Consider the following 25,969-nt stretch of genomic DNA (forward strand, 5'->3'; position numbering starts at 1 on the left):
AACTTGTCATCCTCCTGCCTCAACCTCCTGAATTACTAGATTTATAGGTGTATGCTGCTGCTCTCAGCTTAATACCACATTCTGACAAGGATCTCAGATAGTGTAAGCATTCATAAGGGGGTGGGCATTCCTGGGCAATTAGTATTTTTAGACCTATATATAGTTTGCTCAAATTTTTCATAATACAGAACAGTATCCCAAATTTTCTTTTCTTTTTTCTAGCCCAAGTTCACAAATGATTTTTATTTAGTTATTTGGTTAGACCATGAGATATTGACATTCTAATCAGACTCTGGCCCTTAATTGTGGTTCTGTAGCCATGTTGAATGCCTAATCCTGACCATCTTTCATTAAATACTCCTAAGGACATTGTGTGAGAGAATCATAATACACCTATTTAAACACATTGTCACTGATGGACAGTTAATTCAGAAATGAATGTTCTGTTATTTAAATCACTAAACAACTTTATATAAAATCAGTTACTAAGAATTCTTTGTAGTTTTATTGCTGTGTTTAGTAATGTAACAGTGGTCCACTTTCTGCTTTGAGAATAGCCCTTGCCATTCTGCCACTGCAACTTATTTTTAAAAGGGTATATTTCTCTCTCTTCCTTTCTTCCTCCTGCTGCCTAGTCTTTCAGCTTCTCTAATCTCACGGGAAACAGGATTACCTTTCTTCCCCATTCAAGGCAGAGTTATCTGTCCTTGAGCACACCCACCACTGGAACAAAGTAATTGAGACTTGGGGATGGCACCAGAAGATCTCAAAAAAAAAAAAAAAAAATGACTGTCTCCCAAATTAACTAGTGAATTACAACTTGGACTGAGAACATGGGGGAATGTAGCCTTTGAATCACCTCTTTAAAAACCCCCTGTTCCCCTTGATAGGCAGAATCATAGGTTCTGGGACAGGAGTACCCTGTGTTTCTCTTTTGCTAACAAAGCAACAAAAAAAAAAAATTTTTTTTCTTTTTCTCAAACCAAAACCATGTCCTCCTGTATTGGTTTGGCATCAGGGACAAGGACCAAGCTTTCAGTAACCAGTAGTTTTCAAAAACTGAACAGGAGACCTAACTTATAACACTTAATTTGAGTAGCAAATTCCATAATGATTTCCATAAATATTCTTTTGAAGTTTTTATTTCTAGAAAGTATAATAAAATTTAGAAAATTCTAATATTCAGTTCATGTTTCAGTAAGCAAATGTCATTTGCACAAAATGAGGTATATATTTATGATGGAGTGCTATCATTAATTAGTGCATTAAAGCAAATCTTTACATTTTAGATATTGTTTTTGCATTATAAATGGGAAGAAAATGGGTCTTTCACAACCTCGAATACTGTTAAATCAACGAATACTTGAGCATTTGTAAATTTAAAGAAAATCCAATCAAAATACTCTATGTACTTTTTTTGATCATTAAGACCTGATGTTTATCATGTTACAATATATTGGTAGGAGGTAAATTAATCACATGGAAAGAATTTATGCAGCTTTATTTGGAATTGTCTCATAATAACAGATTCCTGGCTTTTTGAAATAATTTTCTTAAAGTTTTTTCTTCATAGTTCCTTATCCCTAAAAGGTACAGACATCTTTCTAAAATATATTTATTTTATGAATAAAGAATAGTAATTGCCTTACCAGTTTTCTGGGGTTCTGATCATGACCAGTATGTGTTAATTTTTTAATTGCAGTATTAGGGATTAAACCTGGGTATACTGTACACTGAGCTACATCCCAGCCCTTTTTATGTATTTACTTATTCATTTATTGAGATAGCATCTTGCTAAGTTGCTGAAGCTGACCTCAAACTTGCAGTCCTCCTGCCTCAGCCTTCATAGTTGCTGGGATTACAGGTGTGTACCACTGGGCCATCTTCATTTTCATCCATTTCTTCACGTAAATTGTTCCTTCATCTTAAAGAAATATGATGGCAGTCAGTAAGAAAGTATTTCTACTACAAACTCATCTTTTGAGATAATCCTTGAAAAGAGAATAGTTTATTTTTAGCTTTCATTATGTATAATACTAGTCAATATTTGTGAGCCTTTTATTGACCTATATATTGAAGTTCAACCCTTGATAGCAACATTATCAGAGTATAACATTTTCTAGATTCATACAAGTCTTTAGAGATAAAACTTCACTTTTGTTAGGGAGCTATATTCATGTTATAATGATGAAGAGATTTGTTTAAATTGATATTTTATGCCTTCCTTGAAAGTTTACAGATGGAGAAAGATTACGTATGTGCTTTCTTTTGTGTTATGGTTTTTTTAGGAAACAGTTATCTATCTGAAAAAAATTGTCCTAAATATAATACCCTACAAAAGTATTTAATTAAATGCAGCCTATTTTTAAAATAGCACTATTGAAAGTCAAAAGGCAAAGATATGGTTGAGTGCATTTCACTGAATTAAAGTAAAAGGAACGTGATTGAAGAACATCCTGCCTTTTCCTAGCTAATAGCATCTTTTCAAATTCCTGCTCTTTCCTTATTCCTGAAAAATAAAAAACATTTTGTCCACCTATCAATTCAGTACATCTTTTTTATTGTTGTTCTAGGTAGAAAAAGAAACTTCATATTTTCCCTCTTTCCTAACTGAATTGTTGTGATTCAAACTCATAAAATGAGAGGAAAAGCTAAAATATAAAGAACATTTTTTTGTTTTAAAAAACACAAAGTCATTTATATCTGTTAAACTTAATAGTAACTTTCCTTTCTTCTAATCTAAAACTTCATGAAAATTTCAACATGGTTTATAAAGAGACTTAGTAGCTTGGCTTTCATTAACCCAGCAACAAATATATATAAATATTGGCAGGGCTTTAAACCTCCAGACAGTTTTTGTGATATAAGAAACTAGTATTTAACCATTAGTGCTGCCATCATAATTTCATTAGTGTGGCTTCTTTATACACTTTCTCCAGTGACGCAAATACAGACGTGATTTTTTGGAACATCAGACTTATGGCTGCCTTCTCTCTTCTTCATTACTTATGTTGGACAAACTGCCATTATCACTTGCCAAAAAAAATCCCACAGTTCAGTAGACTTTAGTTTTGAGGTCTCTCATGTCCTCCTTAGACCACCAGTAGCTTTGTCTCTTGGTGATTAGAAACTGGACACTTCTTTTTGATGTTTAACAAACCAGACTCTGTTACTTGACGTCTAAGGAAGAATATAGAAAAACAACTAATTTTCTAAGCAACATCACTGGAAACATTACAGCAAATCCCTTTGGAATGCATCCTTTGGAACCCAGGCCAAATTATTCTTTTTTATCATGTTTTGTGAGATTTGTACAAAATATGTCTCTCATAGGATAAAATATTAGAAGTCATATGTATTTTCCTTTACCTATATAGAAATGATGAAGACTTCCTGAATTTTGGGTTTATCTATACTCTTGTACTGTAACCAGTTCCAAGAAGCTAAGATTAGAATATGGATACCCTTTTACTATGACCAATTCCGTGAAACTAATGTTAAGATAAATCTAATTCTACTAATGTTAAACTATGTTAAGATAATTCTAATTCTACTAATTTCACTAACATCACTATTCTCCATTACTCTCTTTCTGCCACTATCTCCCCTCTCCTCCACCCCATACATACTTTCTTTGCTGTATTTCAGGAATTTCTTTTTCAACCTCATTTCTTTTCCCTTCTGTTTTCTCAGCTTTGTAACTTATTTGTCTAACCTTTCCAATGATGTCCTGTGGATTATTCTAATTATAATAAATAAATCACAAAATTGGGTTTATAGAAAGCCCATATACCATCAAACCATAATTAATAGAAGCTGAGAGAGCTTTTTTAAAAGAAGTATGACATTACCTCTATTTTTTCCCCTTTTATCTCCTTAGTACTTTAGTGTTTTTTTCTTTTTATGAAATGTTCCAAGATTCTAACTTTCCCTGGTATCCTAAATAGTTGGATGATATTTAATTATCAAGTTAAATTCTTTGTCATTTAAGGAGTTAGCTTTCTCCTCTATTATTAATCTTAAATTAATTTTGTTATTAAGTAAATTTTGTTTTAAATCTAAAGTTAAGTCTTGGTTCTAGGTGATATATTTAAAAATTGGTGCTTGTTTAATCTCTTGCTTATTTTATTCCGAATGTAAAGAGTTTATTCACATTGCATACTGCTAAGCAAAGTAGGCTTTTTCTTTTCTAATCTTCCATTTATCCTTAAAGCTTTGTTACTGAAGGTCCAGAGTTTTATCTTCAATCTTCTTTGTCTTCCAAACATAATTCACTTTTCAAAATATCATAAAGTTGTCTTGTGAAACAAGAGTACTTTTAGGGGTATGGTTTTGAAGAGGATTTGATGTTGATGCTATTTAAATTCTATCCAGTACTTAGAATGCATTTAAGCATCCATTGTTATTTGAATCTTAATAGGTTAAATTTTACTAATTCATAATATAAAACACAGTAGCTATGAAGATAAATATATAAATGGTTCTTCAGATGGCTGCCTTGCCTTTGCTCTCCCCCTCATGAGAAGATATCTTCTGAGTGACCTATAATCTTGAAAGAAAGCCTCTGTTTGCCAGCCTCATTTAACCTCACAAACTTTAAGAGAGCACAGGGACTTTTCTTCCTCCTCAGCCCAAATCAACAATTATAGTTCTTCTTATAAATGTCTTTTCTGGACAGTTTAAAGGTAAATAAGAAATTTTTGAAATAAATAAAATTTTCTGATTTAAAACCCAAGGATCATCATTAATGATAATCTGACCTGATTTAGTAAGATCTATAACATTTCTATAAGAAATAGCTGGGGACTAAAATCAATCAACTTGTTATGTGCTTATACAAATATGCCACAATGAAACCCACTACTGTGTAATTACACATTAATAATTTTTTTGAAAACAAGAAATATATTTGTATTGAATTCATAATATAGTTGGCTTCCATGTTTCTACATGTGCTTGTCTGGACTTAAGTCAGATTTTATTTGGAAATGTAAAATTTGCTTTTTGGACAAGAGAAGTAACTGTGAGGATATTTACTTGTTCTTTAAAAATATTTTAGACAAGCTTATTATGTATGACAAATAAAAATTTGTGTATTTCTAAGTTTTTGTGTTTTTCATTTGAAGTAAACCACTAACCTATCTTCAGGATAATAACTCAAAGATCACCTCAGTGATTCTTTAATTGGACCTTCAGTAATCTGGCTTGCCCTGAATCTCACATTGCCCATTATGCAGGTCTCTATTATCATTGTGCTGCCACATGATGTTAAACATTGAAGTGTGGGTTGGGATATCAGAATTCTACCACTAACCGTAGAAAATTCACTGCTAACCACCTTGTAGGATCCCAGAGGCCAGAAAACACATCAGGGACTTTTAGAAAAGAAAGCAAAGGAACCTTAGCTGGGCTAGTGCCCAGAAACTTTAGGCACCAGCTCTGAGAAATTGGGTTAAAGCATCAAAGTTCCCAAGGAGCCTATTCTGTACCTTAAGTTCCAAACTGAATGGCACAGCTGGCTTGTGCATGGGAAGACAGAAGGGAAGAGTTTGCAATAGCAATAGAGCAGTGATTGAGCTTTTTCCCATTGGACCCAACTCAACCTCCTCCTTCTGCCATATGGGACAAAGAGACATAAGGACAAGGTCCCCTTCAGTGATCCACCCTGCTTCTTGAAGTGATATAATCAAGGCCGTTAATTTTATACATCAGGTTAGTTTCTTTATCTTTGGGAATGGTGTGAAGAGGGGGAGTTGACAGAGGTTTGATTGTGACTTTTTCCCTTAGAGTTTAATCAGGTGAGCTGTAAATAAGTGTGTTTATTCATCAAATCAGATTCCTTTTCCAGTAAATTTGTGTTTATTTCTTTTGTATCCTTTTCTTACTGTTTTGATATTCTTAACCTGAATGATGAAATTCACATTTTCTGAATATTTTTGCAACTTAATACACTTATACAACTGTTATTGCTTTGTGTTTGTAATGGTTTGGAATATGTATAATGAAGTACCCAGAGGGTCCTTGAATTCTATTTAACCTATGTTCCTAAGGTGTCCAAATGGAATTGGATCATTTTCTTATTAGAATAATATTAGTATGACTATATTATATATAAAAAACATTCTGAAATCTTTATTTTTACTTGAAAAGACATTTATTCATATATTTAAGTAAGTATTCATTGTATCACTTCAGTTGGTTTTAATCATTTGACCTATCAGTGTTTCTTTCTGTTGGCTACATAAGTGTGGGAATATTATCTCTGCTTTCTATACAGCAGAATTAGTAATGAATAAGCTTACATGTGTACTTTGTTACAAATTATTCAAGTGCACAGACTAACAAAAGCAAATAGGACTATTTTAAATAATGATGCATCTAAAGATCTTATTTTAGATGGCATGTGGAAGCACAATGAAGGAGGCACAGAGGCATTTTTAATGACTGAATTATTATGTTTTGTTTAGGGTGTTCCGGTGATGGCAATAAGAAACAAAATGATATCAGAAGGACTGGATCCAGATCTTCTTGAGTAAGTGGTTCTTCTAATACACTGCCAAGACACTGTATTTGTCATTTATAATAGAAATATTTTAAGCTCTATTTTTTTCGTATATGATGTTTTTCAGTTGAGAAGACCAACTTCCTTCCTTCCTTTTCTGCCATATTAAAAAGAAAGAAAATATTCTCTGCTACTAATACCAGCCTTTTCATGTTTTAGAAGCAGTTTCAATAGACCAACCATGAATCTAGGTATCCAAAAGAGTCAACATTTGATGACAGTTATTTATTTTTTTCTCTCAATCCTTCCTTTTTTTTGGGGGGGACATGGATGTGGGAGTTATTATCTGCCAGCTCTTCATTTAAGACTTCTATGTGTAGGAAATTTATTCTGCTTTTGACCTAGGTTAAGCCAGATAAAGAAATAAGTAGGGCAAAAAGTTACCCTGGGTTTACATTAATGGTTATTATGAAACTAGATACTGATTTGTATGAGTTTTATAAAATATTTTTTGAGAAATGATAAAAAAAATCATGTCTCAGAACTTTGATAATTCATTCCTTCCAAGAAAACTGGCTATATAATTTATCCTTGATAAAATACATTTTAATGGATTTTTCAAAACTATTCTGTTTTGTAAGCATCTAGATACTTGTAAAGCATCTTTTGCAGTTTGGGGTTTTAGTTCAGCCCAGTGCTACTCAGGCTTTCCTATAGTACTTAGCAGTATACTTAGGAATTTTTCTTGGCATTCAGCCCATCAAGAAAAGGTGTGCATTTTGGAGGTGTGAAACACCATAAAAATCTTTTTCTCATATTTTGTTTTTCAGGATATGTAATTTAAGGATGTTTTAAGGTCTACAAAACCAGATTTCTAACATGTATCTACATTTGGTGTATTTCCAAGTAGCAAATGGTTCAAGTACCATGGCATGGCTTGGTAATTTGAACTAAAGCATCTCTGGGATATTTGGCATTTGTTCTTGAAATTGTTTAAACAGAAACTGTTTCTGTTTAAAAGCAGATGGGCTGTAACATGTATTTGCTTATGAATTTGGCTTTAATCCATTTGGTACTTACAGAAATCTATAAATTAAAAATATATTTACCATTGATTGTGACCTCTTCTTTGCTTCTGGAAATATAGAGCAAACCATCTGTAATATCAGAGAGCTAAAATAAGCTTTAAAATGATGATTTAAAATTATTTTCTCAGGAGAAAATGTATTAAATGGAAAACCAGTACCTCACAAGCATCAGCATATGCAGGATAGCCAGTCCCTTTACGGGCTACTGGTTTTATTTCATCCCCTGCCCAAGCTAAAGCTACTTCATAGCCCTTTAGTTCAACCAGCTAGTCACATTAACAACTTGAAAATCACCGTAGCTCTTTCTCTCTTTCTTACTCTTTATCAATCACTATGATTTTTCTCATTTTTAGTATCTCTTACATCTGACCACAACTCCATACCCAGAGTTGTTCAGACTCATCATTTCTCACCCGAATTATTATAGCAGCTCCTGATTTGTTTTCCTGTTCTCTTTTAAGCTGTCCACAAAGGCTGAGTGGATCTGTTCATACTTTGTTCTTGCTGCACATGGCCTGTGACTCTCCACTGCCCTCTAACTAAGCATTGCTACAAATACTTTCACCATCAAGTCACAGATTCTTTCTCTAGCTATATCTCTTGCTACTCTTCCACCCATGCCTATCTCATGCACCTATCACAAACTACTTGCAGTCATCTGCATGTATCATTTTCCTATTCCCTTTTGGTATCCTTAAATGTTTTCTTTCTTCTCTGTGGCCTGCTTAATTTGTTATCCTTTAAGAGTCCACTAGGTATCTCTACCTTAAGAGTCCATAGGTGACTACCAGGAGGAGGATCCCAACCCACCCTTATATTTTACTTTGCAAGTCTGAGGGTATGTAATTGTCTATAAATGTTAAGAAACATCAGTTGTGAGATAGTGCCAAGTTTTAGGGTAGAATTCCAGTAACAGTTAACATTGTCTTACAGAAAAGCAGCTTCTCAACCACAGCCTGGAGCCTAACTTGTGACCATTACCTCAGAAGTGCATGCCATTGGTCACCAGGGGCACTGGTTGGAGTGGGAGTGATTCACTGTAACCTATCACCACTACTGGCAAGTCAGTTCCAACTACATTTAGCTAGATATGATAAGTGGAATCAGCCACCTTGTTAACAGAGGAATTTTGGTGCTTTTGGCATCATGTTTACATAAAAGTTAGGGAGCCTCACTTTGGGAGAGGTGATGAAAGAGAAGAAAATGTGCCATCTGAGAAGAGAGTACACTTTTATTTAGAATCTTAGGTACATAATAAGCCTCATCCAAGAACTTTCAGTAAAGATTGTTCTGTTTTCTTTTAAATTATAAAATACACTTTCTATTTTATGAGCTTTAGGTAGTAAGACAAACTCATAACTGTTAGAAGAAATAGCCTACGTCTGTCTGTACTGAGCAAAGAGGAAAACTGAGGTTGATGTAGAAATAGTGACCAGTAAATTCATTGCTTTGGATTTGTATATATAAAAAATTGGAAGCTAAAAGAATACACTAATTAAGCTAAATATTTGCATGATAAAGAGGAAGAAAGCCTGGCAATTTTTCTAGAAAAGTGTGACTATCAGAGAGTTTCAGAAAGTCTTTAAGGCTGAAGAAAATAACTTATAATTATTAAATAAGTATTGTTTGTTTGATACTTTTGATTGGTTGTTTAATTATTGTTTAATATCCAATGAAATGTTGTTATTGAAAATAACGATAGTTCTTCTTTAACTAAGAATTAGTACTTACTATTCAGCTTATAAAAATTAGTTTCAGTGCCATTGAATTGAAAGATATGTGAAAAATACCCTTGTCACCATCATACTCAGAAGAGTTTAAAGGGAAAGAAAATGGAAAATTTTAATTGGTCTTTGTCCAAAGGTTAATCTGCTTCAGTCTTGCATTCAGAAATACAGAATGGATAAATCATGCTTTAAAAATTCTTTCAATCAATGCCCAGATTTTCTTAAAAAAAAAACAAAACATTTCTCCCCTATCCTTTTCTGTGTCCCAGAACATTTGTATCTCAGAGCTAAAGTTACTATTATGACTCTAGGATAAATAGACTATCCACTGATCTGCTCCATCAGCAAGAAATGGAATTCATGCTGTTTAAAGCTCAGGCTAAGGCAGGCTTTGGAGATGGTCTCTTGCTGAGGTTTAGGTTCTTTCCTGACACTCTATGGCTGTATAACCTGGAATTGATTACCTAACCTCTTTGATTGCCTAACCTCTTTCCTTATCAACAAACTGGAAAAGAGAAGCATTCACCCCCTAGTAGAATTGTTCAAACTAAGATCAATAATGTTGTAAGCACTTAGCACAAGTTTGGATAAGCAGTAAATGTTCAATAAATGTTAGCTGTGATTTGTGAATGGTTTAATGGAGAACTTTGTAGCAAGTTCTAAACAATGGATTCACCAGGCTTTTGAATCACAACTTGTTTATAATCCTGCAGTTGCTTTGTTTTCAACAAAGACATATTTCACATACACAGAGTATTATCTTTTAAAATTATAGTCTATTTTCTCAAACTGAAAATCTGTATTTTCAACTTTTTAGAAAAGAACAGACTTCTGAAATTGAAATTCAACTGGTCACACACACAACTGGTGGGAGGGTGCAGTGTACAGCATATTGATTTGGCTAAAGAAAGCATATAATTGAGTTCAAGTTGCTCTGCAGGCTTTGAACAAAACCAGCTCGGTTGGCATTTATCCTGGAGATATCTATTCAAAAGACATTTATACTGTCTTCCCAGATGGTGGAATGACTACTTTTATGGTTGCCAAAAATAAAAGTAACTACCTCAGCCTGCTTATCACTGAGTCAGGAGGGGATTTATTGGAGTTAAACAAAAGGATATTGAAAAGCATGAATTTTTTTAAGGCCTATCTGGCATATCTAGCAGATTGTCCTGCTCTCTAAGGGAATTCCTTATCTCCCAATATTCTTTGTCTGCCTCCTGCTATAAAGTCACCAAATGGACTTAAGTTTGGGTTTGAACTGGATGAGAATAGAACAGATCTCAATTCCACAACTGGACAATTCCAAAAATAAGGTTTTTACTGGTTTCATGTATTTTTGTTTATGTTGAACTGGATTTTCTGTTCAATATAATTGCCAGCCCTCAACAATTGACTGGCATATACTAGCCAAAAAACATAAGACATTTGTTTTAAAAATCAATGTCCAAAAGTTATTATTTGTCTACTGGTTGGAAACTTTGATCACAAGAGAGAGATAATAGCAATAGCAAAGAGGAGTTGTTGAAAAGCATTCTGGGTCTGTTGGTAACTAGCAGACGAGGAAGTAAAACTAGCTGCAGGAAGTAAAAGATCCCAAGATCAACAGCAAAAACCCATCTTACCTGGAAGACCTGGCTCTTTTTCTCCTTGATATTTGACATTTATTTGTCTCCCTAGATGTAGAAGCCTGCTTACCAAAACAAAGAACATAATATACGTGTCTTGGAACATTCAGAAAGGAACAGTGTCTTTGAGTAAATGTAATGCTGAAACAAATCTCCCTCGCTATTAGGGATACTAGCTATTATCAAAGTCAAAACTGTTAAATTTTTGACAACCGTAGAGGTTTTTATATGGTAAATACAATTTAAGTTTAAGAATCTTAGTGTTTTGCTCTTCCCTTAAGACTACCTGTTGCCATTGCATAGAGCTCTGACATAGCACAGTGTCATATGAAATTATAACTTTATGTATGAACTGAAAACACATGGACAAATGATTTGAATGGTAATTACCACACCCTTTCCCTACCATCTCCTGCTCAGCAGTAGTTTTACTACTGTTTTTGGTACTTAATCTGCTTTAAATTCAACTCTTTGTTTTTAAATACATTTATTTATTTACTTTTATGTAGTGCTGAGGATCAAACCCAGCACCTTGCTGAGCCACAACCCCAGCCCAAATTCAATTCTTTTAAATTTAACAAAATTAAAAATATTTTTAAACTCTTCATCTGCATAAATAAAGACTGTTATTTGGTTTTGTGTCCTTAAAAGTGACTGTCTTTAAACACAAATATAAATCTTCCTTCAGTGAAAAAACTTTATTCAACAATATTTGTGTTTGAGGACTCCCTTCACATTCAGGGTTTCAGAAACCAACTTAAACAAAAAGGGAAGTTGTTGGCTCAAAGCTAAAAAGTCTATGTGTAGAACAGGATGTAGGGCCTCAGTGTCATCAAGGCTGACTAGCTGGAATCTTCTCTTTCCCCTAATCATACCAGCTTTACTTCGTTGGTATAATAAAACACGACTCTCCAATCACAGAGCCTTATCTCTGAAACAAGGAAATAGAACCCCCAGCAAGGCTTTAATATTTCTAGTCACTTTTCCATAACACAGTATCTCATTTCTAGAGAATCATTGCAATTGGCCCTGCATGAGTTACGTACGTGTCCTCTTGTTTTGAATCCCTTGTCCTCCAAAGAAAGATGCCTGTGATTGGTCAGGCCTGGATTGTATGACTGAAGCAAGAAAGTGGGTAGGGAAAGGGTGAGGGCAGCAGGAATTAGGGAGAAGAAGGAGTGTCAAAATTAGCATGTGCACAGTGTTATTTGCTAAAATGTACTGATTTGTATATACTTAGTCCTTCCTTCTATCTCCTTTCCTTCCTAAATTTTGGCTCCCCCCCCCCTTTTTCTTTTTTCTTTTTTTGGTACTGGGTATTGAATCCAGGAGCACTCAACCACTAAGCCACATTCCCTTCCCTTTTTTGTATTTTATTTAAAGACAAGGTCTCACTGAGTTACTTAGGGCCTCACTAAGTTGCTGAGGCTGGCTTTGAACTTGCAATCCTCCTGCTTCAGCCTCCTGAGCCCCTGGGATTATAGGCATGCCCCACTGTGCCCAGCTTGGCTCATTTTTAATTAAGATCAACCTAGTAATTTCTTTGAAAATACTTAATTTTTAAAAGATAATTTAGACTTAGTAATGAGTTTAAATATAAGCTTTTTAAAAATTTTGGTTTTATTAAAAATTTATTGATAATCCTGATGCTTTAGATTATATAAATACACTTGTTCAAATGTTAACACCAAGGCAGTGTTTTTATGTAATTTTAAAGATGGAGAATTTTTAAAAATATCCAGGATGCATCATGAATGTACTTGTGACTTTATATATTTTTCTCTATATTGCTGATACACTCTTCTTTAGTATTCATTTATATACTTAAAATAGTAAGAAACTATTATAAAGTTCTCATCATTCTAGATTTCAGTAGTGAAATGTGTTTCCTTTGGATTTGGATTAATAATTGTTGAATTTTAGGCTAGTAGTTTAAAGTAGTAATCTTTTAAAACTTCTCCATGAACAACAAGTTAAGATGAAAGATACATATTGCATAGAATCAAGTTAAGAATACAACCGTTCATAATATAAAGAGCTAAATTTCTGTTTCCCCTGAAAATATGGATATCTAGGCTAAAACCGATGGCATTGCTGTGAGTTTTATTCACATTGTCTAAGACTTTGTAACCTATAAAATGTTTTCCTGTGTAATGCCTCATTTGATTTTGTGATTTCTTGAAGTTTTTCTCTTTTTTGTACCCTAAGAGAAGTAGTGTACACTTTTTGTTCTTCTAGTGATTCCAAGTCAAAATAGCATTGTATTTATTTTTAAATGAATGAGGACAGACAGTAAGTAACAAGTGTTGGTGAGGATATGAAGACACTGGAATCCTCACTCACTGTTCATGGGACTATAAATATTAACACTACTAAATGTACTTAACAATGAAATACTGATAGGTCCTACAACATTTGTGAACTTTGAAGATATTATGCTTGGTGAAAGAAGCCACATTCAAAGACCAAAAACAGTATAGTGATTTCTCAAAAAATTAAAACCAGAATTACTATATCATCTAGCAATTCTACTTCTAGGTAAAGATCAAAAGCAAGATCTCTGGATAAAGATCAAAAGTAAGTTCTCATAGAAATACCTATACACCCATGTTCATAGCAGAATTATTCACAGTTGCCAAAAGGTGGAAGTGTCCACTGATAGATGAGTGGATGAACAGATTGACATACACATGATGATTAAATATTTAGCCTTGAAGGAAATTCTGACACGTGTTAAAATAAGGATGAACCTTTTAGGACACAATGCTAAATAAAATAAGCCAGTCAAAAAGAACAAATATTGGGCTGGGGATTTGGCTCAGTGGTAGAGTGCTTGCCTAGCATGCATGAGGCACTGGGTTCTATCCTCAGCACCACATAAATGTAAAATAAAGATATTGTGTCCACCTAAAACTTAAGAATAAATATTTTTTTAAAAAAGAGAACAAATATTGTACAATTTCACATTTATAATGTCTTCAAATTCACAGCAATAAAATAATGGTTGTCAGGAGCCAAAGGGAAGTGGGGATATTGTTTGATGGGCACAGAGATTCAGTTTTGCAAAATGAGATGTCTGGAGATGGATGGTGGTGATGGCTATGCAACTATCTATACTTAACACTGCTGAATATACTTAATACTACTGACTTGTACATCTAAAAATGGTAAAGATGGTAAATGTTATGGTATATGTATCTTACCACAATAAAAATGAGAAGAAGAATGAAGCTAGACAATGTAAATTTTGGTGAGGATATGGAAAAATTGGAAACCTCATTCATTTTACTTGTATGAATGTAAAATGATAAAGACACTGTTACTGTTGAATGTAATTGGGAGTTCACTGTAAGGTTAAACAGAGTTGCCCTATGACCCCCAATCCTACTCCTTTGTATATATATCTAAAAGAAATGAAAACATATATTCACATTAAAAACTTGTACTCAACTGTTCGTAACAGCATTATTTCTAATAACAAAAAATAGATAACCCAGATGTCGTTCAACTGATAATAAATAGCAAAATGTCGTATATATAAGCAATGGAAAAATATTCACTATATAGAATGATTATGTACTGATAAATGCTATAGTAAAGGTGAACTTTGAAGATACTATGCTGGGTAAAAGAAACCATACACTAATGCTGAATATCATATGATCTCATTTATATGAAGTTTCCAGAATAAGAAAGTTCATAAATATAGAAGAAAATATATTATTGTTTTCCAGGATTGGAGGATAAAGGGAAATATAAAATATAGAGTGCTTGCTAATGGATGAAGTCGTCTTTTTGGTGTAATGAAAATGTTTTGTAATTAAGTAGTAGTAATGGTTGCACAGACTTATGAATATACTAAACACCACTAGCTTGTGTACTTTAAAATGATGAGTTTTATGATACGTGGATCGTAGCTCAATTTTTAAAATATATTAAACTTAAGAATCCCATGGGGCTGGAGTTGTAGCTCAGTGCATGCTTATACGTGTGAGGCACTGTGTTTGATTCCCAGCACCACATATAAGTAAGCAAATAAAATAAAGGCCCATCAACAACTAAAATAATATTTTTAAAAAAAAGAATCCCAAGCTTAATTATGCTATTTCAGTGAAAAACATAAATTTCATTTAACTTCTCCCCATCCTTCACCTTTCTCCTGCCAAATGATCTTTTCTATTGTTACGCCCCAATATACCTTGCATTCTAGCTACCAGATGACTTATAGTTCCCAAATGCAGTATGCCACACCATTCCCATTTTATTGTTTACCCAGAACATCTTCACCTTATCATCTTATCATCTTCAACTTATCCCAACTTTTCTGTTTCTGGCAAACTCTGCTCACACCTCAAAACTCTTTGTAAGCATCTCCACCTCTTTGGAGTTTTCTCTTACCAACCCTAGCAGAATTGATTACTTTTTCTTTTCACACAAACTTTGTTCATCTACACTATGTGACATTAACTTTTTTGCATTTTTCTCTCCCCTACTAAAATGTCACCTGTTTCATGGCAGGAACTACCTTTTATTCATTACCCCTGAAGGAATATAGTTCTTAGCAAATAATAGGTGCCTGACAGTGAGAATAATGTAATTATAATAACTGTTTTTAGTACTATGTTCCAGATATTATTCAATGTAGTTTACATTTATTAATTTAATCATCGCCACAATCCAATTAGTTACTCCAGCACAGATTGCTTAAATAGCTTCCTCAAAGTTGCTCAACAAGTAAGTCGCAAGACTGGGATTTGAACACAGACAGTCTGACCCAAAAGTGAGTCTGTGTTCTTAACTAGTATGCAGTATAGTATCAAATGTATCTGTAAATGATTACACACACAATAAATTTAAAATTTTACTCCCTTGCACTTTTACCTTTAAATAGCATCTGTTTTAAGGAGTTACATACATTATTTTATTCATTTGAGTTGCATAGATACTAATATAATCTTGATGCAGTTTTGAAGTAATTCCCTCTAGTATTTTTTCCTCTAACATAGTGGAGATGAAAGAAATCAACCACATAATAAAGATTGATTTATGTGGAAAAGTGTGCCCAATACTCATGCCCACTGCTAATAAAGTTGTTTGTTGCTTTTGTGAAGAGTGATGGAGATAATGGTCCTGTGTTAGTATTTTAGCAGATGGAGCATCAGTCAAAACCTGGAAATGTTTTATCAGTTTTGGTATATGTGGTTGCCTTACAGGTATAACCTAAAATTTTTCAGTAGAGCAAATGAGTTTATATTTGAAGGTAGAGAACAGTGCCATTTCCTTCTGTTAATTAACATGCCAAACATATCAATTTATGTAAGCCATTATTTTTGATAACTAAAAGTTAACTGGTAGACAATACATTTTCTTATTTTACTACTATTAGTTTCTATTTATTGAGTGTCCTAAGTCTTTAGTAAGAATTAAGGAGCCCGAGGCAGAAATAGTCTGGTGATTTTCATTATTAAGGCATAGTAGTTATATTATTCTTCCTTTTCATCTTAATTTTCCCAAAAGAATACTGCTCTTGCTTAATTTACTTTCTTGATAAGAATGGAAAGAACAATAGTGCTACTGCATTGATTAAATGATTTGTTGGCACAAACACTAGTGGGGCATATCTAAATGACTGCTTTAATAACAACATTAAAGTTTCACTTTGATTTCTTATAGCACACCCCTACAAAGTTAGTTTAACCATTCTGTCTGCCCAGGGAATCTGTGAAATGGTATTTTTTACCCACTAACACATTTTATGTTCATTCTCTAGAGTTACAACTTGTAAGTGAAAATATCCAACAAATATTAAGAACCTCATTTGACCAGGCACTTTTCTTCCCCATAAAATTTCCATACTGCCTACATTTCTTCATGGCCTTTCTTGAACTCTCTTCTAAGTTTCTCCCTGCAACTTTCCTGAACATGAAGACTTTCCTTTCCTCTCCACTTCTAGCTTTCCTTTCTCTGTGCCTCATGTACACTTGAGGTGGCAGGGATTTAGCATTGGTCATGCCAGCTTCTACAGATCACATCTCTGTCTATAGTTGGGTCTCCATGGTAATGAGAAGCAGAAACTGCTGAAGTAGCACACTATGTAAGGGCTGGCAAGAGAAAATAGAGCCGTGGCCTTACAGGAATAGCACTTAATCCCCATGGAGCGCAGAAGCCAGAGAGAATCATGCTGTTATAGTGCAGGAGGCTCCCTCATTTAAGGACACAGAGTTGGCAGATTTATTAGCCTCCGTAGACTAAGATGAACCTAATTTACAGTTTGTAAGTGCTTCTCTTCAATTGGAAAAAAACCTTTAAAATTGTTTTCCTTCTTCTCTTTCAGAAGGCCAGATGCTCCAGTGCCTGATGGTGAAAGTGAAAGGACTGTAGAAGAAAGTTCAGATAGCGAGTCTTCTTTCAGTGACTAAGCTGAATTTTGATAAAAATTACATATACATGTGTAAGGGTATGTTTACATTCTATGAGAGAGTCTGACTCTCTTCATCATAGAAAACATCAAATAGCCACATATTTACCACCAAGCTTCTTCATGTTAAAAAAAATAAAGCATTTATAACCTGCAAGTATGTCTTGTTACCAAAATAAGGGTTCTGAAATAAAAAATAGAATAACCTAAATTGCGACTAGTGTTTTAAAATGAAGGTAAGCTATTCCAGGAATGCAGTGAGCATTATAGAATGAAGTTTAATGTGAATATTTTAGTATGGAAAGTTATGTACGTTTTTATTCTAAAAATTGTTAAAGAAATTTCTGATAGAAGATAATATTGGAATGAAATTGTGACAACTTGAAACTTATATGTCATATCTATTATGGATCTGGAACTTATTGATAGTATTTATTAGTATGCACATTACCCCTTGGCCAATAGTTCATATGAGTATGAAAGTGAGATATTTTTATTTATTTTCAAGTAGAAATATTGAAGGTAGTTATAATGTGGTTCAGAGTAAGCAAGCATCATTGTCATCAGCTTCTTTATTGCCTAAACCGGAAAACTTCATTTGCACAAAATTAAAATGCTCTCACCTCAACTTGCAAAAAAATTCTTCATAAACAAATATTTTTTTCTTTAATATCTAGAAAATCCCCAAAATACTTAGATGAAGAGACATAAATGCATTTGGTTAGTGGTTCTCAACCTAGTTTAGGTCACCTGAAAGTAGAGTCAGAGAAAAGATTTGGATGTCTGGAGGTCATTTGTGAGGTGATCTCAGGAAGCATAAATAAGAGAACATGGAGAAGAAGGAGAAAACCAATATGAAGATGTATTGTATTATCAAGGTTACTATTTTGGTCTTGAGTGCTCTAAGACCTCCTAAGAAGCTTATAGACTGCCTCCCAATATTGTCCACCTGATAGAACTGCAGACATTTAGTTAGCAGTTTTCATTACCCATTATAGTTGAGAGTTGCTGCCAGGGGCATTAACTTCCCCTACACTTCTGGGCTGTGGTGTTTTTTCGGGGGGAAACAGTATCTCCCAATATTGAAGCAGGACTTGGAATAGCAAGCAGATCAAGATGCTCATGCTTACATTGGCATTTCACTGACAAGAAGGACAAACCTGAGCTTACTTAGAACTATCCAGGGAAACTATGGCTGCTACTAGAAGCAGAAAAGAAATAATGTGGAGCAAAAGAGGTGTTTGCTGCTGTCCACTTTTTGACCATTCCATGTTAAGTCTACTCTGTCACCGAGACTTCTAGATGATGGCCAGCTGTAGCCTTCCTAAAAGACTATACAAGAAGATTAGTTGCAGTCCTTGTTGCTGCACCTCAATCCAGACCAAAACTATTATCATCATCTCCTTCCTTCACCATTTCTCTTGGTCTGTGCCAGAAACTCTGCTGGACAAAGTTGGTTGCCTGGTAAAGAGACCTAAAAAGTTAAGTTCTCTTGTCCCAGAGAATGGTTATTTTGGCCAATAAGGTCTCCTTTATCCAACCTTACATTCTGTCTCTCTGATCCAGTAAACTCAAAGATCTATTCTCACATGTTATCTAGCTTACTAGCAGTACTTAACCAGCCAGTTCCTGAAATCCTTTCAGTATGGAACCTATTTCTTCCCAGCTCAATAACTATATTTTCCCTCTCAGACAAAACCTGATATCATTTAATCTTCTTGAAATAATGCCAGAGAGCAGAGTTGGGTCTTAGGGATGAGAGTTCTCTTATAAGTCACCAGCTTCAGGTAACACTCTGAGTGGTCTCCAGGTAAGGGGAGGCTCCTTTCCTTGATTGTGAAAGAAAGAGCTCTTTGGATGGTGTAGTGGGCTTAGAGGAAACCAGGGATTCAGGCCTCTGAAGCCCAGATTTTCTCATACCATATCTCAGTCACACCCCTTTGCTATCAGGGCCCTGGCTTAGCAAAGTAAACTTGTTGAGGTTGTACCTCTCCTCTCCTTTACTATTTTTACACTCTGGGTCTGATTTTTCTGGACAGGAGGCCTTTTGGCTTCCACAGTATGCTCAGGGTTGATGATTGGCCAATCTGGACCTGTCAATTTTTCTTCTCAAAATATCCAAGGCAGTTAACAAATGCTAGTGAGTTCCATAATCCTTTGCCCCCATGCTGTTCTAGTGACAGAACTACCAGTTACTCCATTACTTCTCACCCTATTCCACCATAGATGAGATTCACAGGAGTTATGATGCACACGGGGGGCAATTACCATCCTTCTTAACCTAGAAATAGGAGTAAATGATCTAGTCCAGAATTCTGTCCTAATGGATTTTCTTTCCAGAGTCACTTCTCATACCTAAAGCACACTCTGAGATAGATACTTGTATTTGTGAAGTAACCCCAGGAAGTAGAAATGAGAGCAACCAGAATGAAAGAGGGAAGAAAATCCAATACAAGGATATATTACTGAGATAGCCATTGTGGGTACTTGAGATTTGATTTCAGTACTAGCACTCCTTACAAATGAATAATGCTTCCCAGAATTGCCCATCTGAAGACTGGAGGGTGGAGCATTTGTGCACTAGCCTAGGACTATTACTAGGGGGTATTACTCCTTACACTTGTGGAATCTTCTTGCTCATAGGCCTTGGGGTCTTCTGTGGCATTAAAAAGGACACTGAATTGGAGACTGGAGAATGAGGCTTTCATTTGAGATGGGTTGCTCCACCAAAAGATGAAACCCAAAAGATTGAGTACAACTCTCTATTACATCCGTGGTTGAACTCCAGGAGAGACCCAGGGATGTATTTCAAGGTATCACCAGAAGCAGCAGATATAGACAGTCTTCCTCCAAAATATTAGATTGACCCAAGCTTATGTTTATTTAAAATATATAGTTTCTTCTTGGATATAAAGACAAATTGGATGATAAGCCACACACAGGATTTCCAGAACTTCTTCATTAAAAATTTTAGTTTTTAAAATCTTCCAAAAAATGAGCAGAGGATAAACAATAACTAAATCTATATCTTTATATTCTGTTATAATAGAATTTTTAAATGTTTCCTATTACACATATCCCATAGAGTTTTTCTGTGAAACTTTTATATCTGAACTAGAGCCTGGCTCTGGATATTGTGTCCATGTGCTCTTAAAGAGTATCCAGACAATATAATGGTCAGTAAAATGCTTTTTTTTCTGATCATGTATGTTCTTCACAAAAACAATCTTGATATCTAGGGTTCATGAAGAACTTACATTCTAACAGTTTATTTATTGATTTATCTGTTAGAAAAGCATGATGGATTTACTTAATGAAATGGAATTAATACTCTGAGGTATATGGAGCAGACTGCTTCCAAGAGAGGATATGGCCTTGTGTATTCTACATTGTGGGCTTTTATGCCCTGCTTGGGATTCTCCCACTCTGAATTGTTTATCTGAGGCGGTCACTACACTTTCCTGCATGGTTTAGTGTGTTTGCACTGATTTTGCCATGTTAGAAATTTTTGCAACATAGACTGTACCCATTTTCTCCACAATGGCAGGGAGCTGTCTGACCAACCTCAAGAAGACAGTTCTTTGGCCAGTTGGGTGTTGCCTGGAACAGCCTGAATTTCCTTTCTCTACCTCTCTTGCTCATGTCTGCCTAACTACCTGTTCTAACATTTCCCCATCAAGGACTTGGAAATTCCCACAGTTTAATCCTGTATTTTAATAGCTGTTGCAACAATGACAAGTTGTCTTTCAAAAAATTAACTTTTAAAATTTTTGTTGGTAAGATTAATAAGTGAAAGGACAGACAATAAAGCAAATGTCACACTGACTTGGTTAAAAATCTTAAGACATTTATTGTCCTTTGAAATATGAAGTATAAAGATTTTATTTGTGATTCCATTTCGTCTTTCCCCAAACAATATTACTTTAGATGGGCAGATATCAAATACTTCTAAAAAATCACTTTATAGTAGCTACAAATTATTTACTAGACAATTGTGTATACTTATCTTCAAATTGATATAAAACTCTTCAGAATTAGTTGATATTAAAAACAATTTTTAAATAATTTCTAAGAATTGGAATAAAAGTATATTTAAGTCTAGAAGAAATCTTATATCTAGTCTGAATAACTTGAGACCCTGGAGAGTTTGAATAATTCTCCCAAGAAAGGAAAGGGGGGAAAAAAGATTTGTTTATATGAACAAATTGCTTAACTTCACAGAAATATTTTACATTATCAGTGCTTTTAGTTATCCATACAAAAGCAAAGTACTTAAAATTTCAGTAATCTTATTAATCTGCAGTGAAGTTTTCATATACTTCTTAAGGACATTTTAGTGTGGATCTCTTAATTTTTCATTGGCTTTGAAATATGTAACCATGTGGCAATCAAGTAAAGCTAATTCTGCATTTTCACAGGGGCCTCTTAACTGTACCAATTTATATTTTATTGTATGCTCATTCTAGCTTCAAACCTTAGAAAATCTGGAAAAACCTGGAAACATATATTGTATTCTTTTATTGTATTTTAATATTTTGTATATATTTATATATATTATACAAATAAATTGTATATATTTAAGGAGAATAACAAGATGATTTGATATACATATATATTATGTTATTGTTACCACAGTCAAATTAATTAACTCATTCATCATGAACCATAGTTACCTCTTACCTGGGGGTGTGGTGAAGACACTTAAAATGGCCAGTAGAATCACAGTAGTTCTATAAAAACCAATAAAAAACTCCATGAGTTAAAATATGACAAAATTTCTTGAAAGACACAAACTGTAAAAGCATATGTATATATAAAATAAACTGAAAAATTTTTATTTGTAAAAGAAATTTAATATATAGTTAAACATGTTGCCATAGGGAAAACTGGATACTCACATGGCTTCAGTAATGAATCCTACCAAACATTTAAGAAAGAAGTGATGCCAATTTTACATAAACTCTTCCAGGAAACTAAAAGATTAGGAAACTCCTTCCTAAGATATGCTATGAGACCAGCATTAACCAAGAACAGAAAAAGGAATTGCAAGAAAAACATAGATTTTATAGAAATTGACACTATAAAATTTATATGCAAGTGTAAAGAAATAGCCAAAACACTTTAAAAATGAACAAAGTTTGACCACTACAAATACCGATTTTAAGAGTTATCATAAAGCTACAAAATTCCACAAAGTGTGATATTGATTTACAGATGGACAAATAGATGAATAGAGCATAATATAGAGCCCAGAAGCATGCCAACACATCTATGGTACTAATTTTCAATAAACATGCAAAGTCACTCTGTGGGGGAAAAATCAGAAATGCAAATGGTGATGGAACAATTGGATATCCATATATTGACTCTTATGCAAAATGAATTGAAAATGTGTCATAAACCTAAATGTGAAACCTAAAACTATAAAGTTGAGGGCAGGGGAGAATGTGATTTTAAGTTGGGCATAGATTTCTTAAATCTAATACCAAAAACATAATCAGTAAAAACCAAGTTGATAAATTGTAACACAAAAACAAGTTGTTAACACTTTGGAAGACACAAGAGAGTGAAAAAACAAGACATAGACTAGGAAAAAATATTTGCAAATATATCTGATAAAAGACTAATCTCTAGGATTAAAAACCCTCAAACTCAACAACAAAAAATAGACAAAAGATTTAAATAGATATCTCGACAAAGAAGGTACACAAATGACAAATGCTTAATATTTCTCATTAAGAAAATGCAAATCGCTTAGAGCAGATTATGCTAAGTGAAGCTAGTCAATCTTTAAAAAACAAATACCAAATGACTCCTTTGATATAAGGGGTGTAAACAAGGACAGGGTAGGGACGAAGAGCTTGAGAAGAATATTTACAGTAAACAGGGATGAGAGGTGGGAGGGAAAGGGAGTGAGAAGGGAAATTGCATGGAAATGGAAGGCGATCCTCAGGGTTATACAAAATGTCATATAAGAGGTAAGGAGGGGTAAGTCAAGAGAATACAAATGGAAGACATGATTTACAGTAGAAGGGGTAGAGAGAGAAAAGGGGAGGGGAGGGGAGGGGAGGGGAGGGGGGATAGTAGACAATAGGACAGACAGCAGAATACATCAGACACTAGAAAGGCAATATGTCAATCAATGGAAGGGTAACTGATGTGATACAGCAATTTGTATACGGGGTAAAAGCGGGAGTTCATGATCCACTTGAATCAAACCGTGTAATATGATGTATTAAGAACTATGTAATGTTATGAACGACCAATAAAAAAAAAAAAAAAAAAAAAAAGAAAATTAGGACCTCAAAAAAAAAAAAAATAAAATAAAAGCTAACCTTGGTTAATTTAATATAAAGACATCAATAAAAGTGTGGTACATTAAAAAAAATAAAATAAAAAAAAAATAAAAAACCAAAAAAAAAAAAAAAAAAAGAAAATGCAAATCGCAACTGGAACAAGTTACAATTGTACACCAAACAGAGTAGCTAAAATCTAAAAGGTGGAACATGCGAAGTACTGGCAAGGATGTCGAGGATTTGAAAAAGCATTTATATATGTACACAAACTATCCATCTAGCTACCTACTTTATTTATATATCAAATAATATCCTACATATAGTAATAGGAGTTCATGAAGAAAAAAACCAACAGTACAACAAAACACTATAAAGCATTATTGAAAAAAACTTTTCTAAAATAAAAAGATTACATATTGAAATTACTTATTGAAAAGACACACCATGTAACCCAGAGCAGTTAATACTAAGACACATTTTTCTAAACCTATTTTACTAAACCTATTAGACATTAGGAAAAGGGAAAAAATGTTCTTTGAGCATCAAGGTAAAAACAGACCAAGTCACTTCTAAATGAAATAGGATTAAATTATCATCAAACTTTTTTTCTTGAGATTGAGATTGCCCAGTTTGGCCTTGAATTTATGGTCCTCCTGCATCAACCTCCCAAACTGCTGGAATTGTAAGCATGCACTACTGTACACAGCTTCAACACATTTTTTTGATGCAATAGCTTATATTAAAAGCTACTGGAGAGGGAGAAGGGGAATAGCATGGATTGTGAAAGGAGACCCTCATCACTATACAAAATACATGTACGAAGATGTGAATTTGGTGTCAACATACCTTATATAATCAGAGATATGATAAATTATGATATAATGGTGTATTAAGAATTGTAGTGAAAAAATAAAATATTTTTTAAAAAAGCTACTGGAGTAACACATTTAAGATACCAAAAGAGCCAGATGCAGTAAAGCACACCTGTAATCCCAGTGACTCAGAAGGCTGCGGCAAGTGGATTACAAGTTCAAGGCCAGCCTCAGCCATTTAGCAAGGCCCTAAGCAATTTAGCAAGACCTTGTCTCAAAAAATTAAAAGGACTGGAAATGTGGTTAAGTAAGTATCACTGTTTTTCAATCCCTGGTACAAAAAAAAAAACCGCAAAATAGAGAAAATATGAGCTATTTGTTTTAATCAGTTTTTAAAAAATATTTGTTTATTTTTTTAGTTTTAAGTGGAAACAATATCTTTATTTTCTTTTATGTGGTGCTGAGGATCAAACCCAGTGCCTCATGCGTGCCAGGTCAGCACGCTACCACTTGAGCCACATCCCGAGCCCTTAGTCAGTTTTTTCACTGCTGTGACTAAAGGATCTGACACAACTATAGAGCAGAAAAAGTTTATTTGAGGGCTAACGGTTTCAGAGGTCTTAGTCCTTAGAAGGCCAGGGCTCGAAGTGAGATTGAACATCACAGCAGGATAGGGAGGCAGATGGAAGCAGCTCACATCACAGTGAACAGGAAGTAGAGACTCCACTCTTCAGATACAAATATATATGCCAAAGCAATGCCCTAATTCTCACCTCCTCCAACTATACCCTACCACTTCAGTTACCACTCAGTTAATCCCTATTAGGGGTTTAATTCGCTAATTGGGTTAAGTCTCTTACAACCCAATCATTTCTCCTTTAACCATCTTGCATTGTCTTACATGTGAGCTTTTGGGGGACACTACATCTAAATCATAACAGTGTTTTATATCCAATCTGAATTTAGAGCATAAACACACAAACTGTTAATACTTTAACTCATCAAAAACAATCCAATTGGGCTGGGTTGTGGCTCAGCAGTAGAGCACTCACCTAGCACACACAAGGCCCTGGGTTCAATCCTCAGCACCACATAAAAATAAATAAAGGTATTGTGTCCAACTACAACTAAAAAATAAATATTAAAATAAATAAATAAAAACAATCCAATTTAAAAACAAAATACTTGAATAGACATTTCTCCAAAGATATATGAATGGCAAAGAAGTACATGAAAAGATGCTCAAAGTCATTAATCCTATGGAAATGCAAATCAAAACCACAATGAGACACTACTTCATATCCATTTGGATGGCTATTATTTAAAAAGAAAGAAGAATTGATGAGGATGTGGAAGAATTGAAACCCTGTACTATGCTGGTGGGACTGTAAAGTGGTACAGGCATTGTAGGACAGTATGACAATTCCTCAAAAAATAAAAGACGCAAAAACAATTCAAACAGATATTTATGCTCATGTTTATTGCGACATTTTTCACA

At 34.1% G+C, this 25,969-nt stretch overlaps 1 protein-coding gene across 2 annotated transcripts in view; it reads left to right on the forward strand.

The window, feature by feature from the left end:
* Washc3 (WASH complex subunit 3) overlaps nucleotides 1-21,856 on the forward strand; it is a 47,652-nt gene extending 25,796 nt beyond the window's left edge. For both annotated transcript variants that reach the window (XM_026397987.2, XM_026397996.2), the window contains exons 6-7: nucleotides 6,468-6,532; nucleotides 17,280-21,856. In XM_026397987.2, the coding sequence (XP_026253772.1) occupies nucleotides 6,468-6,532; nucleotides 17,280-17,364 (150 nt within the window). In that variant the 3' untranslated portion in view covers nucleotides 17,365-21,856. The remainder of the gene's footprint in view (nucleotides 1-6,467; nucleotides 6,533-17,279) is intronic.
* The last annotated feature ends 4,113 nt before the right edge of the window (nucleotides 21,857-25,969 follow it).

This window comes from Urocitellus parryii, chromosome 5, assembly GCF_045843805.1.
Source record: "Urocitellus parryii isolate mUroPar1 chromosome 5, mUroPar1.hap1, whole genome shotgun sequence".
In the NCBI taxonomy this organism is placed as follows: domain Eukaryota; kingdom Metazoa; phylum Chordata; class Mammalia; order Rodentia; family Sciuridae; genus Urocitellus; species Urocitellus parryii.